This window comes from Globicephala melas, chromosome 5, assembly GCF_963455315.2.
Source record: "Globicephala melas chromosome 5, mGloMel1.2, whole genome shotgun sequence".
NCBI lineage: Eukaryota > Metazoa > Chordata > Mammalia > Artiodactyla > Delphinidae > Globicephala > Globicephala melas.
The window spans coordinates 36,061,718-36,077,562 of record NC_083318.1 but is presented as its reverse complement, the minus strand read 5'-3'; the positions used below and the strand labels follow the sequence as shown (position 1 = coordinate 36,077,562).

The 15,845-nt window shown below is 50.5% G+C and overlaps 1 protein-coding gene across 7 annotated transcripts in view; it reads right to left on the bottom strand.

The window, feature by feature from the left end:
• Nucleotides 1-15,845, bottom strand: part of C5H4orf50 (chromosome 5 C4orf50 homolog) — a 116,260-nt gene that overhangs the window by 61,591 nt on the left and 38,824 nt on the right. For 4 of the 7 annotated variants that reach the window (XM_060299145.1, XM_060299144.1, XM_060299146.1 and 1 more), the window contains exons 10-12: nt 10,082-10,130; nt 7,982-8,103; nt 2,087-5,024 (exon numbers count right to left, since the gene is read on the bottom strand). In XM_060299145.1, coding sequence (XP_060155128.1) covers nt 4,779-5,024; nt 7,982-8,103; nt 10,082-10,130 — 417 coding nt within the window. In that variant the 3' untranslated portion in view covers nt 2,087-4,778. Of the gene's footprint in view, nt 1-2,086; nt 5,025-7,981; nt 8,104-10,081; nt 10,131-15,845 lie in introns of those variants that run through there. The other 3 variants (XM_060299147.1, XM_060299149.1, XM_060299148.1) reach the window with 2 other exon arrangements.

Here is a 15,845-nt window from a genome sequence, read left to right as displayed (position 1 = left end):
CAAACACAGGCAGGGCATGTGTGCTCAGCTCCTGGGCCACCTGCCTCCCAGCATTAGAGGGAAAGAAGGAGGGATGCGCACCTGGGCTGGGAGGGCCATGGGCGAGGTGCTGGTCATGGGGCATCTCCTGTGAGATGCCAGCGAGGTAAGACGAGGTTATGATGCTGTTATTTCCATTTTCTCAGGAGGAAGCCAAGCCTGCAGGGGCCTTGGCTCAAGGCCCACAGGTGGGGAGCATGGTGGGGCTGGGATGTGAAGGCAGGACTCTGTGTTCAGGGTCCACACCCCATCCACCTGCTCGGGAGAGCCGGCCCGGGTACCAACTGCCACGTGGGACCGTCCGCCCGTGCCTCCTCTGCCCTGGCCCCTGCCAGCCCTCCTCTGGCTTCCTCTGCCCTAGCCAGGCTTCTACATCTGGGGGAAACCCGGGCTGGAGTGTCCACCACTGAGCCCAGTGTCTGGCATAAGCGTAGCTCAGAAGCCCTAGGTCCCTTCCTGACTGGCCTCCACCCAGGCCACCACTTCTGCTCTCAGGACAATATCGCCCATCATGGCTCAGCCCAGACGCGACCTTCTCTCCTCCCCCTTGGCCTCCAAATTCCTCAGAGCCTTATCAGCTGTCCGTTCCTGGTGGCCAGATCCCAGCTTCCCTGCACTGAGGTCACTCATGCCCACGCATCACCCTCCTGTCCAGGCGGTCAGTGCCTGCAGGATGGAAACACGGATGGTCCCTCGCTGGGGTCCTGTTCACTGAGCCGTCTCCCCAGTCTGATGTATCCCCTCCTCCTGAGGGCAGGGCCCCATATGTCTAGTTCACCGCTTCAAACCACGCTGGTCCATGGGTGAGGCTCAAAAAATAAATGTTGAATTGAATCAGCACATCCTAGGGTGCATGATGGCGGGGACCCCCAAGCATCGTGAGGGGGAGCGAAAACTGTACAGTCTCAAAGTGGGGCGGGGAGTGGGTGTGGACAGGGCTCTCAAAGTGACAAAGGCTTCTGTGCTCTGACCCAGAAATTCCTCTTCTAGGAATCTGCCCTCAGATGAATTCACACGTGAGTGAAGGGATGTATGTACAAGCATCTTCAAGACAGCACCGGTTTTAACAGCAAAAGATCAGAAACAATGCGAACGTCTGTTGAAAGGGAGCTAGTAAAACCCACACAATGGAAAACAGTGCAAGTGTTTAAAAACGGAATGAACAAAATTTATGTTCTGATGGGGAATGATCACCGAGATAAATGAACTGAAAAAACCAGAGCACAGGCATCGAGGTAAAACAGGTGTGTGTGTGTGCGGGTGTGTGACTGCTTAGAATACACAGGGTATCTCTGGAAGGAGTCATAAGGAACTGGGGTCATGTTTGCCTCTGGGGAGGGGAACCGGGAACAGGGCTGGGAAGGAGGCTTGCACCATATAGATTTCTGTGCCTTCTGAATCTTGAAACATGAAAATGTCTTCCCTACACTAAAGACACATGTAAAATCAAACAGGAAAGTCACGGTGGGATTGCACAAAAAGGCAGCACCTTCCACCGGGGGATTATAGAAGCACATGTGTATCCATCCACCTCTGGTTTCCTACCCCCAACACCACCCCAAGCCTGTGCCTGTGTGTTTGCCCCCACCTGCAAGGACTCTCTCCCTGGCTGAGCCCTGCTCATCTGCGGGGCCCACCTCAGTCACCACTGACGCCTCCCTCGCTGGGCAGCCACTGCTTTGTACCCCTGGACCCTGCATTCTCCCTGCTGCACCCTGCTTATGCCACTCGGTCTCCAGCTATCTGCACATCCGTCCCCGCAGGAGCCTGGAGGTTGGGGACCTGGAGTGAGACCCCTGAGACCCAGCCCCCCAGTGCCTCATCTGCCCCGGCAGGTTCTCAGGGAAATTTTTGCTGAACAGACCGCTTTGCTGTAGGAGCAAAATGCCTCCCAGAAGGGCATGGCAGTGAATGGCAGTGAATCAGGCGCAGGGAGAGGCTGCACTGAGCACCTGAACCGCTTGGCCAGGGGTTGAGCCAACCCTCTCATCCGATTTGCCTAAAAGCCCAGGTGGTTCGCAGCAGCGGGGGCGGGGTGTGCATTTACCTCACTGTGTTCAGGGCTCCTTCTCTGCGTAGCTCGGCCAGGCGCCCCCAAGAAGGCGTCCACTGCTGCTTGCTGACAGCCCCGTGTGACAAATTGTCTTCTGCAGAGGCAGCTGGGCTGGTCCATCTGGCTGATCTCCAGAGGCCTTGGGTCACTCGTGGTGGGAGGGGCGGCCCGAGCCAGCTCCTGCGGGCTGGGTTCCTGCCTGTCCCCACTCGGTCGCCCGAGCAGGTCCTGTCCCTCGCCTGGGAGCATCTGACCAGGCTGGGCCCTGGCCCCATCAGGCCCACCAAGGGGGCAGCAGGGGAACACGGGGCCCCTTCCAAGGATGGGAGTCTTCGGTCGAGGCAAGGAAAATGCCGCAGTCTACCATCCACCATCGCAAACGTGTCACCAGGAGGAATCACAGCACAAAGCAGTGACCCAGCTTGAGGAATCCAAAGTGCAGCCCCAGGCGGATTCACGGCTCAGGTTAATAAGAAGTGGCTCCTGGCTTCAGAACGTGATTTATCACGGAATCATCGGGCCACGCTGCAAAGATTGCCGCGGCTTCTTTAATGGATTCTCCCCGGTGGCCTTTCTGCTGAAGCCCAGCATGTGAGCAGAGGCGGGAGGGAGAATTCAAGGGACAGAACACGGATGTCTGAACCTGGTGGGAGAATCTGGGGACCAGAAATGGCCTTGACTGCCTCCGGCAGGCTCAGCCCTGTGGCTTAGCTGGCCGCTCACCCCGACATCAGCCGGTTCATAGCCTGTCTTCAGCGTACTCCCGGTGCTCAAAGCTGATGGCATTGTCCCAGGAAAAAGGGAGGAGAGGGCAGAAGAGGTGAGCGCAAACCAGATCAGCTCTGCAAGACGCCGCACAATGGCAGTTATGGGGTGGCGGTGCTGATTCAAACCGTGAAAGTGATGACTGCAGTGGTTTCCAACCTGGGGACTCCTTGGTGTGTGATGGGGCCACAGGGCTCACAGGTTCTGGAGGATGGAGATGGGCATCTTCTGGATTCTTATTTCCCAGCACCTACCCGAGGTTCCGGAGCTCACATGGCAGTTAAATTAAATGCTTAATGAACAAATGAATGGGTGGACCCATTGGTAACCTAATCCAGGGAACTGTGGATGGACGTGATGACCCATGATAGTCCCGTGGGCTAATGAAGATGTTGGCGGCTTGATGAGCTGATGCTCGCTCATGGATGTGCTTTTCTTATGCCTTGATGCCCCCCCCCCCAGTTTTCCTCAAAATAAATGCATTCATTTCTGTCCTTGGGCTATGGTTAAGTACATAAGGTGTTAACGTCAGGGGAAGCTGGGTGAGGGTGTGTGGGAACTCTTTGCGCTTTTCATTTCCACATACAAAGCTAAAATACATTAAAATAAAATCAATATGCTTTGCCTACTGCCCCGGGAGCCCTCGGTTTCTTGTCCTGGTCCTTCCTTGTCCTTATGTGACAAGCCCCTCACCAGCCCCTCCTAAGGAGAGAGATGATGTCTCTGATCGGTGAGCCCGGGCACAGGATCTGGGCACCTGTGGCCCAAGCCCCCTTGACTCTTCTTCTACCTCTGGGTCCCACACCTGGGTCAGGGCAGGGTCCTGTTCCCGGAGGAAGTAAGTGGTGCTGGGTAGGGATGAGGCAGTGACTCTTTGCACCTGGCTTGGCAAAGGGCTACTCTGCACATCCCCCCTCTGGTGGCACACCAAAGTTCAGTTTCATCCTCAGAGCCTTTGCCCTCGCTGTTCCCTCCTTCCCCACCTCACCCATGTACTGAACACCTTACCTCGTTGGGTCTATGGGCTCTGCTCAGCCATTCCTTCTGGAATGACCTCCCACTCCCCAAAGCCAGGCAGAACTGGCTTCAAAGCCCTTTGTCTCACATCTCACAGCACACTTAACCATGACGGCACGGTCAGTTGTTTACATGTGTGCCTCTGCTGCCCTGTGAGCCCCTGGGGCCAATGCGGACTCACCTCTTTCTCCCTCATATCATATTGCCTGGTGTATAGTAGATGTCCACAAATGTCTGTTGAATGAATGGACTTCTCAGAAAGTTCTGACTGGTTTTAAGGTTTTAAAATGTGAAAGAGATAATTACTTAAATTGTTTCCTTTGGTAGACAAAAATCTTTTAAAACATGGGGAAGGGCCCCAGGCAGGAAAATAACAAAACAGTTCTCTGCAGCTGACAATGTTAGGAGCTATTAGATCAGGGCAGAGTCTCCCAACCCCAGCACTGCTGACATTTGGGCTGGACAATTCTTTGTTCTAGAAGGTTGTCCTGTGCACTGTAGGTGTTTAGCAGCATCCCTGGCCTCTACCCACTAGATGCCAGTGGCAGCTTCCCAGCTGTGACAACAAATAATTTCTCCAGACGTTGTCAAATTTTGCCCTGCGGGATGGGGGGATCATACCCAGTGGAGAGCCACTGGGCCGGTCACTCGGTAGGTTTTGGAACAGAAAATATTCCCTTTGCTGCCTAGATATTTGCAAAGCTGGATCCTAAGAATTTGCAAGTCCAGTATTTCTCTTGAACTCTGACAGTCAACACAGATCCCCAAGCCACAGGCAAAGCCACTTGCCACTGAATGAGGGTTTTGATTGCTACCAATTTCTTAAGACGTTCTCTGAAAGTTCTGCTTCAGATATTTACGGAGTCTAGGAAATGGCCCCAGAGAGTAAGTGGTCCTATTCCATTTATAACTCCAACGGTGATTTATTGACCTGGGAAGTGCTGCAGATGCTTTGTCGAAGTTCTTGATGCAAAGCCAGGATCCTTGCGGGGCTCAGGAGCTCGGGGGATGGCAGGAGGTGCTCAGCTTGGAGGCCAGGCCAGGACATTCCACCTTTTTCTTGCAGACGTTGTACAGGGAGCCCTGGTTCCACAGCGATGGAAGCCTGGCACATTCCAGGGTCGGGCGTCGGCCCCGAGGGCCAGGGAAGCTGGAGGCAAGAGCACAACGAAATGGTCTCTACTTTTACACGTCCATAAAAGCCCCTTTGGCCCCACAGTTTATCCAAGGAAGAGATGGCAACAATAACAAACATTTATTGAGCACTTTCTGTGCCAAGCTGCTATTACATGTCAGTGAGGCACACGCCATCAGCACTGAGTTATAGACGAGGCAGTGGGGATTGGGGTGGGGAAGGCTCGAAGCCCAGGTCCTCTAAAGGCCTGACAAGAGACGATCACTGACGGTCTCTCCATAGAGTCATGTCCTCTGTAAATTTTGTTGTTCACGGTGACAAGAGACGATGACCTTTCCATTAAAAGGAAAGCAATATCCAACCTCCTACTCCCCTGTTTTTGTTTTTTTTTCCCTCTAAGCTCAACCATAAAATAATTGTGACATATGACAAATCTGGTTACTTCCCTTCAGAAATGACCTCATTTTCCTTCTAGGTCACTTAATGCCCTGGTGTCGTTTAGAGTTCGTTTTCACCACGGGAAGCGCGTACCAAAAGCCGGCCCAGAGAGACGGCTTGCAATCTGTTTTTCCTAGGGCAGAGAGCTCTGCTCCCCAATGCCTGTTACAGCTGAACAGAACCAAGGCTGTGGGCAAAATGCAATGCTGGGGATAGGGACAAGGTGCCTGCATGAGCTTCTAGAGAAAGAGCCCAACAGCCTCCTCCCACCGCCTCACTCTTCATCCAAATCTACACAACAAGGCCTCCTGTGGACCGGGTACTGTGTAAAGCACTCGAACAAAGACATTTACATGGACTATTCTGTCCTCTGGCTATAAAGAAACAAAATTATCCTGTGGCCTTGAAATTATGTCCAATAAAGGAGGAGATTTTATCCAGCAGCATTCTACAGTGTGGTGAGAACTCTGAAGAAGGTTGAGGAACACTTGAGAAACTTGGAACCATAAGAGTATTAAGATGCTTTTGGGTTCATCTATTCATTCAATTTATGCTCCAACTATTTCCTCCAAAGCTTTGCTATCAGTTTCTGGCCAGTATCACTGAGTGCAGACATTGGAGGGTTTTTTTCTCACATGGAACTCCAGATTGTAACCTCAAGGGGGGGCAGGAGAGACAACTCTCATCCCCCCAGTGAAGGCCCAGCACAATCTGGACACATAATGACCAGAGCATCAGCTCTAGAGCCAGACTGCCTGTGTTGGAACCCCAACTCTTTAGCTGTGTGACCTGGGGCTGGCTACTTACCCTCTCTGTGCCTCATCTTTTCTCACAGGTGAAGTGGAGTGAATGTCTAGATCTATTTTGTGGGCCTATAGTGAGTACTGGAAAAGCTGATGCATTGCACATAGTAACCATTCAAGAAGTGGAAGCAGGGGTTTTCTTTCTCATTGTTGTTCTTATCAACATCGTCATTATGATCTCCTAGACTCCTCTCTCCTTTATGCTGCAGCCTCATTTAATTGCTTACCAATCCCCCAGTGCTTCAGGAGCATTCACCCCTCTGTCTTTGCAGGTATCATTCCCTTTGCCTAAAATGCCTTCTACCTGCTTGTAATAAGGTAGGTCAAAGATCAAAAGTCAGATGTAATTTTCCTAGAAAAAGATCAAAGCTGGAAAGAAGTTCTCATTACTAGATAATAAGCCTTCAGATAAGTAATTTGAAATGAAAGTCACCAGTTAGAAAAAAAAAGTTTAAGGTCAATCAATAACACCAGCTGTCTTTTATTGAACACCGCCTGGGGCAGGCAGTACAATAATTATGTTATGTGCATGATTTCATTGAATTGTCCCAAAGACCCCGAGAAGTAAATATTAGCTCCATTTGTTAGATTAAAAAAATTAATATGAGCATGAAGGCAAGAGAGAAGCCACAGGAATAAAAGGAAGAAGAAAAACAATAATAATAAGTTGAAATAAAATGCCAAGAATAAGATCAGTTTCTTCCTAAGTAATGGCTGCTTTTTTTTTCTTTTTTGAGCATCTCTTATTTTCCAGAGACATATTCAACTCTGCTTATCTGATTTTATCCTCACATCAGCAGTAGGCAGCATTATCCCCATTTTACAGATGAGGAGATTTAAGCACAGAAAAAGTAAGTAATCCACCCAACATCACACTGAATTACAGCTGAGATTTGAACTCAGGCCTGTCAGACTCCAAATATCATAAGTAAAGTAGGTTTTCTCTGGGAAAACAGAGTGCTTCTCTGGTTCTGACTGATGAGGACATTTTGGACCAAACCTCCAGCAAGAGCATCTAGGAAAGCTGGACAAAATATAGCAAAAGATGTATTTGAAACCATCTGAGAGCTACAAAGGCTGTGAGGATTTGTGGGACTAAAATTCAAGATAGGACAGAAGCCAAGAGTAGTTGGCCCAGACTGAAGGCTGTATTTCCCTCCAAGTGAAGGTGAAGCCTGTGTGTGATTGTGATGGCTGAGAGATAGAAAGCTAAGCAGAGATTTTGACAGCCTCATGGAGTGGGAAGTGGCTGGGGAAGGACACTGATAAACATTACAGGTTTTTGCTTGGAACCATGAAAGGCTATGCCCTAAGAGTAAGAGTGAGCAAGAAATAAAACAGATCTCATAAGTACTAAAATTCTCTCTGAATCAGTTCTGATGTGCAGAACAAAGGAAGTCCTGTCTGGACGAAGACACTATTAAATTACATCTTCACATTTTCACACATGATGTCTAGCACTCAGTGAAAAATAACAAGACACAGAACACATGATATGACCCAATACACAAAATTTAAAAACAGATAATAAAAAGGGACTAGAAGGGGAAAAAAGAGGGGTGCTTTGTGGTCACTTTCTAGTTCTGGACCTGGTGATGGCTTTATGGGCACATACCACTCCATGACAATTCACTGAGCTGTACATTCCCAAGTTGTTCCCTTTTCTGCATGTGAGTTATACTTTCAATAAAAACATTTATTTGAGAAATTAAGTGACTGACATCCTCTCACCTTCAAAGAACCCAGTTGAGCTGTCTGTGCTGGCCACTCAGCCTCTGGAATAGGCCAGGACTCTGAATGCAAAGGTCTTTGGAGGACACTGTCCATTTCAGGATTCAGGAGGTATTTCTGAGCTAGAAGAGAATGTTCTCAGTCAAGACTCAGTTCAGAAGTCTATTCTAAAAATCAACAAGTCAGACTTCCCTGGTGGCGCAGTGATTAAGAATCCGCCTGCCAGTGCAGGGGACACGGGTTTAAGCCCTGGTCCGGGAAGATCCCACATGCCCCGGAGCAACTAAGCCCATGCACCACAACTACTGAGCCTGTGCTCTAGAGCCTGCAAGCCACAACTACTGAGCCCGCGTGCCACAACTACTGAAGCCTGCGTGCCTAGAGCCCATGATCTGCCACAAAGAGAAGCCACGACAATGAGAAGACTGAGCACCGCAACAAAGAGTAGCCCCTGCGCACCGCAACTAGAGAAAGCCCACGCACAGCAACGAAGACCCAACGCAGCCAAAAATGAATAAACAAATGAATAAATTAAGAAACACCCTATATGTCATAAAATAACCTTAAAAAAAAAATCAACAAGTCTCTGAGCCTTTTCATTGTCTTTCATTCCCAGATTCCTTCACCTCACAACAGAGGCCCTCTTGGGTGCATTTGAACTCTGAGTGCCACATTCACAGCCCTCTGATGGTACTGCCACGGTCTTGGGATATCCTAGAAAATTGCCTGCCTGCTTCACTGTCCACTACCAGGCTGTAAGCTCCTTCAGCACAAGGATCACCACCTTTGAAGCTGACTCATTTTTGTAAGCCCTACAACACCTATCAGGGATCTGGCACATGGCAGCCTTCTAGATATGCTGAATGAATAAGTAACTAACTTAATCTAGTATATTTCCGTCTTTTAAAGGTGAGGAACCGAGCCCAGAGAAGGGACGACACTTGCATAAACTAGTGGCAGAAGCAGGACCAGCTAGAATTTATGCGCCTCCAGCTATATGCGCCTCCATCTCCAAAACAGATGCCAACTCAGACTTTAGGGATAGAAGACAAAGGTACAGAAGGGCAGGCCCATCCTGACCAGCTAAAAACTGAAGCCAGGTACCTCTTCTTGTTTGTTGGTGCCCTGCAGTGTGTCAGGCACTAACACTTCTAAAAAAGATCATGTTATCCTCCTTTTAAAGATAGAAGTCTGGGGCTCAGAGAGGTTAATTAACTCATCCAAGATCACACAGCTTTAAGAACAGCATCTAGTAATAAGAATTGCTAAGTGAACAGTTATCAAGAGCAGCTCAGTTGCCTAAAGGTAACTCTATCCATACTTTCTTCACTTTTATATTGAGCACCTGAAAACAAAGTAACCCTAAACAAACCCTTAGGAACCCCCCTCCCCCAGTGCTGAGAGTACACTGCACTTGTAAAACAAGGCCCAGGGAAATTCTCTCTGGCCAGATAGCATCTTAATTTTCTTGTTAACAATAAGAATAATAGAACAACAAAACCCCACCCATGTTACCATCTAAGTAACCACTGTTGGTATTTTAGTTTATCTTCTAGCCTAAGTTGCCAATCATTCACAGATGTTCACGTACAGTTGTATCATTGTAGTCATCCGATACATTCCATTTTGTATCCTTTTTGAACTTAGTAGGATATCCTAATTCCCACGCTATCCCATGGTCCTTATCAGCATCATTTTAGTGACTAGCACTTCATCCTCAGTGAATATGGGTTCATTAACAATACTGGAGCTTTTCCCCACAGTTTTTCACTGTTCTAAATACCCTGGCATGAATATACCTGTCCATTGAGCTTTTCCACATATAGAATTATTTACTTAGGATAAATTTCCGGGACTGAAACTACAGGGCTGCAGAATTTGCCCAAGTGGCAGTATTTTTCTAATGCATTCTCCTTAAGTAGTGAAATGAAAAGGCAGAGTCAGTAGGGAAGAGAGTGCAAGATAGTGGGGTCGGGTTTCCTTTAGTCGTCTGCACTTGACCGTGGGCTTTTCTCCACCCTGGCCCACCTGTCAGATTGTCCTGCCAGTGTGGACTGTGTCTGAGCCTGCAGACTATTCCTAACTGAAAATCACACTGACCTCTGACAACCGTTGTCTTCTCAGACTCGACGTCCAGGTGATGGCTCGTCTGCAAGAAAAGACATCTCAGCAGTTATTCTTCATGACACAGCTGGAAAAGCCTTCTACAGACAACTGCAACTGGAAAAATCAGCCCCCTCACCGCTGCAGAAAGTGCATTCTATGACCAGATCCACTCCTCCCTGTGTGTGCGAAAATACAGGCAGGACCTCCCTTCTGCCTACAATCCTCAGAGGGGTCCAGGATTTGCTCCCAGGGATACAGGTGCAAGGAAAAGCTTCCGCTTCCTTTACTCAAATTGAATCTCCAGAGGGAAACTGATGACTGCATTTTAAAAGCTGTTAAAAGGGAGAAAATGAGGGCAGCCGGACGGCAGAGTCTCCAGGAGAAATACTCTCTCCGTGTGGAAGCCCCTTCGACACCTTGTGAGAGCTGATTGCTGAGCTGCACTGGGGACTCCTGACTGAGTCACCCAGGAGACCAGGTCGGGCTGGACCTGAGTCCCTGCACCACCCCCTGGTGGACTAGTCCTCCTGGACCCCACATGCACACAGGAAGAGGTGAAGCGGCAATGGTAACTCTGCTCTGAGAGCACTTCACTTACATCCCCTAAAACTGTGTGTCTTTGAGTACCATGACCCTTCACACCCCAGTGCCTTTGCTCATGCAGGTCTCCCAGCCTAGAGGGCCTTCCCTCCATCCTTCCAGCTACTAAAACTCTTCTTTTTTTAATCCTTCAAGGCCTATTTTGTGTGCTTCCTTCTCCAGGGATTATATTCCCAAATAAGTCTCCTTCTCTCTGCTCATTGCTGTGTTGCAAGTGAATGCTTTTGTTCACACTTGGGTTGGGAGCTAGTCTTACTAGACACAGACTTCTTCAAAGTGATACTGAGGTTTCATTGACTTCTGTGTCCACAGAGTAGCCTCACAGGCACTGAACTGCTTCTGGAGCCACTGCATTCAGTACCTGATCAGAGATCTATAGATCTTACCCCTGCTCTCTGCTCCTCATTTATCCCATAGGCCTGGAGAGGCTTAGAGCCAGGCGGCCTCAGGTTGAATCCTGGCTCTGCTGCTTACGGGCTCCATGGTCTTGGCCGAGTCAGCTGAACTCTCTGAGCCTTGTCCTCTCCATCTGCAGAGTGGAGCCACTAATATGGTACTTGCAGGGTTTTGTTGGAGTGAAATAAGAATGAACATCTGCTAAATGTTCCACATACAGTAGCAGACAGATAAAGACTCACCCTACACACTCCACTCCCCCACCTCTCTCCCCAGGTAAACTTTTGGGGGAATATTCTCAACTTCATAAAAGGTAGGACATCAAGAGAAAATAATTGCCTGGATCCTTGGGGGCCCAGGCTCGGGGTCGTTGATTTAATGAATTAAGGGAGTTTAGGACTCTCAGTCTCACTGCTTCTTTCAAGATGAGATTCCATTTCCAAAGGCCCATATATAGATCTTGTTGACCAATGCCCAGAGGAGAGCAAGATGTTTCCAGGACATGGAAAAAAGAGGAAAAAGCAGGGCAGGAGGAAGTGGAATTAGCAGCCTCCTTGCCAGGTGGCTTGCATCTCTCCGAGGCTGGGGTCTCCATGACCCTCAGGTGTTAGTACACCAATCCCCTGACCTCCCCCAGTGGAGCAATACTTTGGTTCTGCTTGAAGGGACCCTACATCCTCTGTGAGTGTCTTTATGTGACAGCACTGTGAGGGGAATTTCAGGTAGGATCTTGTTCAACCCTCACAGAGCCTTACAAGAAGTCAGCAACCCCCGCCCCTTGCTTCCAAGGCCTAAGAGAGCAGGCGGCTTGGGGAGGTGAAGGACGAGCACCGAGTGGCTTGGCACAGAGGACTGTCACAGAGTGGCAGTTCTTCCGGATCTGGGGTGTCTTTATCTGCCAGGTGAAACTTGGTGTCTGAAGAGAGGGCAATAATCCTCACGTCCCAGGAACTGCAGGGAGTCAGGCAGGGCGAACCCATCCAGGTCTCTGATGGACCTTCCATTTGTTGAGCTGACCCCAGGCTGGACCCTGCAAGCATGGGCAGGAGGGCACCCCTGAACCACTTCCCCCTGGCACCCAGGCATCTGCCTCCAAGAAGGGGATGACACCTGAGCACAAGCAACAAAGAAGGTGTCTCACTCTTGGCTTGGGAACGTCAATAGCCTAGGTCCTGGTGAAATCCAGAAAAAATAGGTGGCCTGGGACTGGAGAGGGGGGTAGGAACTTAAGAGGCCCTGAGAAGGTGCCCTGGGCCCTGCCCAGTCAAGCCAGTTTGGGGGATGGGGTGGAACTGAGAACCCCCTGTTTCCATTTAGGAGTCCAAGAATGGAAGAACCCGTCCTCCCCGTGCTCCCATCTCAGCTAAAGCCAGGGAGGTGGCAAGATCCCATGTTCCCAGATGGAAGACAGTAGGAGAGCTGGCCAAGCTAGCCTCATGGAATCCTCCTGCTTCAGGACCAATGCCCGAGCTGAAGAGAACCAGCAGAGCTAGAAGAAGGACACCAGGGCGGATGCAAGGCCAACCTGTGGACAGTGGTAGCCGAGATTCTAAGGGATGGACAATACACCAGCTCAGGGAGATGGCAGCTCTGAGGGCCGGGTAGCCCCCATGCACCCATGCACCTGTCCTGGTCCCTCAGTGGGTATTTGGAGGTGGGGTCTTGGGGAGGTTATCAGGTCATAAAGACAGAGTCCTCAGGATGGAATCGGTACCCTTATAAGAAAAGGTGTGAGAGAGCCGGCCTCTCTGTTCACCATGTGAGGACACAGTGAGAAGGTGGCCGTCTGCTCCCCAGGAAGAGAGCCCCCACCACCGTGCAGCACCTTGATCCCCAGCTTTCAGTCTCCAGAACCATGAGAAATGAATGTTTGCTGTTTAAGCTGCCCAGTCTGTGGTATTTTTGTTAAATTAGTCCCAACAGACTAAGATACTTAGATGCAGCCCCGAAGAAAGGACACAGATGCTGAGCCGGCCGAGGCTCAATTTCTATCTCCCACCCAACCAGAGCAAGAAAAGGAAGTCAATGGGAGGCGGTGAACGACCCTGAGCCACCGCTGTGGGGTGAGCACCCTCTTCCTGAAAGGGTAGGAGCTCAGACGGACCCCAGCTCTGAACCCCCAGCCCGCCACCCCTGCTTGTGACCTCGACCGGCTCTCTGACCACCCTGGGCCTCAGTCTCCTCCTTGACAAAGTGGGATGTTGGGAGGATGAGGTGAGTGAACCACAGAAAGTGCTGGCTCAGAGGAGGCTCTGTGGGTCTCAGCCGTCATCACCGCTTCCAGGGAATAAATGAACGGCAGCCTGTCCGGGTGGGCTCCCCACACCCCGTCCTCTCTCAGGTGTCTGTGGTTAGTGTGGGCTCCCTCCCAAGGGCAGGGGCCAGTGCACATGAGCTTCCCGGGGCCCAAGTGCTTCTGGGACTCCCCTGCTTCTCCGCTCTGGCACATCCCCTCCGCAAGCCCGTGAGTGTCCCCCCCACCCCAGCCAGCCGGGCAGCCCTCCCGGGCTCTGAGCCCAATGTCCCCAGCAGGAATTCCATCTGTGTTCTCTGAAACGAGAATCGGCACCCGTAAAACCCACGTCCTGCCCAGCTGCCAGCAGGAGGAGCTGCCACCGCAGCCACCAGGGTCTCTGTGCCCCCAGAGCTCTGCTCGGCTGCCTGGGCCTTGGGTGTTCCCGGCCGGAGCCAACTGGCTGCCGTGTGCATGGCCTGCCTGGGACTCGGCAGCTCAGTCCAGCCCACAGGCCTGCAGGGTTCCTCTTCCCGAAGCACATCGATCCTGTTCCACCCCTTCAGCAGCTCCCCATTCACTGAAGAACCAAATGCAAACACCCCTGCGGGCAGTCAGGTGTCCGTGACCTCCCATCCAGCCTCTCGGAACTCCTCCACTTGGGATCCCTCACTCCAGCCAGCCCGGAGCCCTCTTTGCTTCTCAAACACATCACAGGGTTTTTTTTCCCACTGCCTTTTATCTGTGCACTGAGGATTGGCCTTCCAGCGACAAGAGGGACAGACTCGCTGAAGGCCTAGTCTGTATGTGCCAGAGCCCGTGCTGCTGCCCACATGCCCCACAGCCCTGCAAGACACCCAACACATCCCCCTTCGCATAGGGGTCGCAGCTTCAGTGCACAGAATCCCACGGCCAGGTTCAAATCCCAGCTGCTCTCAGGCAAACGATTTAACACACAAAAAGGTGAGCTAGAAAGCTGCTATAGATGTGTGTTTTTTTTTTTTTTTTTTTTTTTTTTTTTTTTGCGGTACATGGGCCTCTCACTGTTGTGGCCTCTCCCGTTGCGGAGCACAGGCTCCGGATGCGCAGGCTCAGCAGCCATGGCTCACGGGCCCAGCCGCTCCGCGGCATGTGGGATCTTCCCAGACCGGGGCACGAACCCGTGTCCCCTGCATCGGCAGGCGGACTCTCAACCACTGCGCCACCAGGGAAGCCCTAGATGTGTGTCTTTGGGCACGACTTGTAACCCCTTTGAGCCTCAGTTTTCCAGTCTGGAAAGGGGGATAATAATAGCACCTCCCCCGCGGAAGGACTACCTGAGTCAGTTACATAAAGCCCCCACAGTAAGTGATACACGTCAGTGTCCCCTCCTAAGCCCACAGAGCTAGACAGCGGCAGAGCTAAGATTTGAAGCCAGGGCTCCTGGGTGCCAGAACCCGCCCCCTTGGCAACTGCCCACCCGAAGACCAGGTTCCTAACTCGTGGGACATCCCTGCACCAGGTGCTTCATGATCTCCATCTGTCTTCATGTCCATTCTGCCAAGTAGGTCGTAATATTCCCATTTTACAGATGAGCAAACTGAGGCTCAGAGCAATTAAGGTCTTTTCCAAAGACACACACACAGTCTCTGTCTAAGCCCTTTCTTCTTGACACTTGCTATAATTTATGATTATTTCTCTCCTTGACTGCATGCACGTTTTGGCCTGTTTGGTTCACCATTTCTCCCCAACCCCAAGCACCATGCCTGACTTGTGGCAACAGGTGCTCAATAAATATTTGTGGAATAAAATGGCAGAGCCAGGCTTTTGTGGTTTGTGGAGGGATCAGTGAGCCACCCCCCAGATCACGAAAGTGGGGGTGTTCTTGGTGAGCTGAACTGCAAAATAATGCAAAATGGAGGATTCAAAGTCACCTTAAAAGGAGGAAGTAGAAGCTTATGATTGCCCATAGTCTTTCAAAAGGTCTGGGTGGGGAGACACCCTGGCCCCAGGGGAGGCATGCAGAGCACATCCTTCAGGAAACTAACGCATCAGGCTGATGACACCATTAACACTCTCTGTTCTCATTGAATAACCTTCTGACTATAAATATATATTGACTTACAAATGAACAAATGAATGAATGAACTTGACTTTCTAGATAACTCCACTATAGGGAGAGAATATGCTGATTATTTTTTCATCCATCCAATATTTCATCCTGCACATAGTTCGATCTCTCATGGGAAATTATTAAGTTAGTGTTCAGGTTTATACCTCAGTCTCTGTGAATTTGGTCAATGTAAGTCAGCCTGTTTAATCCCAGGGAACAAATCAGGTCTAATTTCAGAGTCTGCCAGACTGAGAGCAGCCCTTGGAGGGTGGGGCCCTCACTGCAATGATGGCTTCTCAGCACACAGCCAGCCTCCCTCCCAGGTGACACCTGCCGCATCCAACATCTTCCCTGGAACTCTGCACACAGGGACTGTGCCTGGTCCCTTGACAAGATGCTGACGTCTCTCCCCATCCTTATTCTGCCTCTGAAGAGGC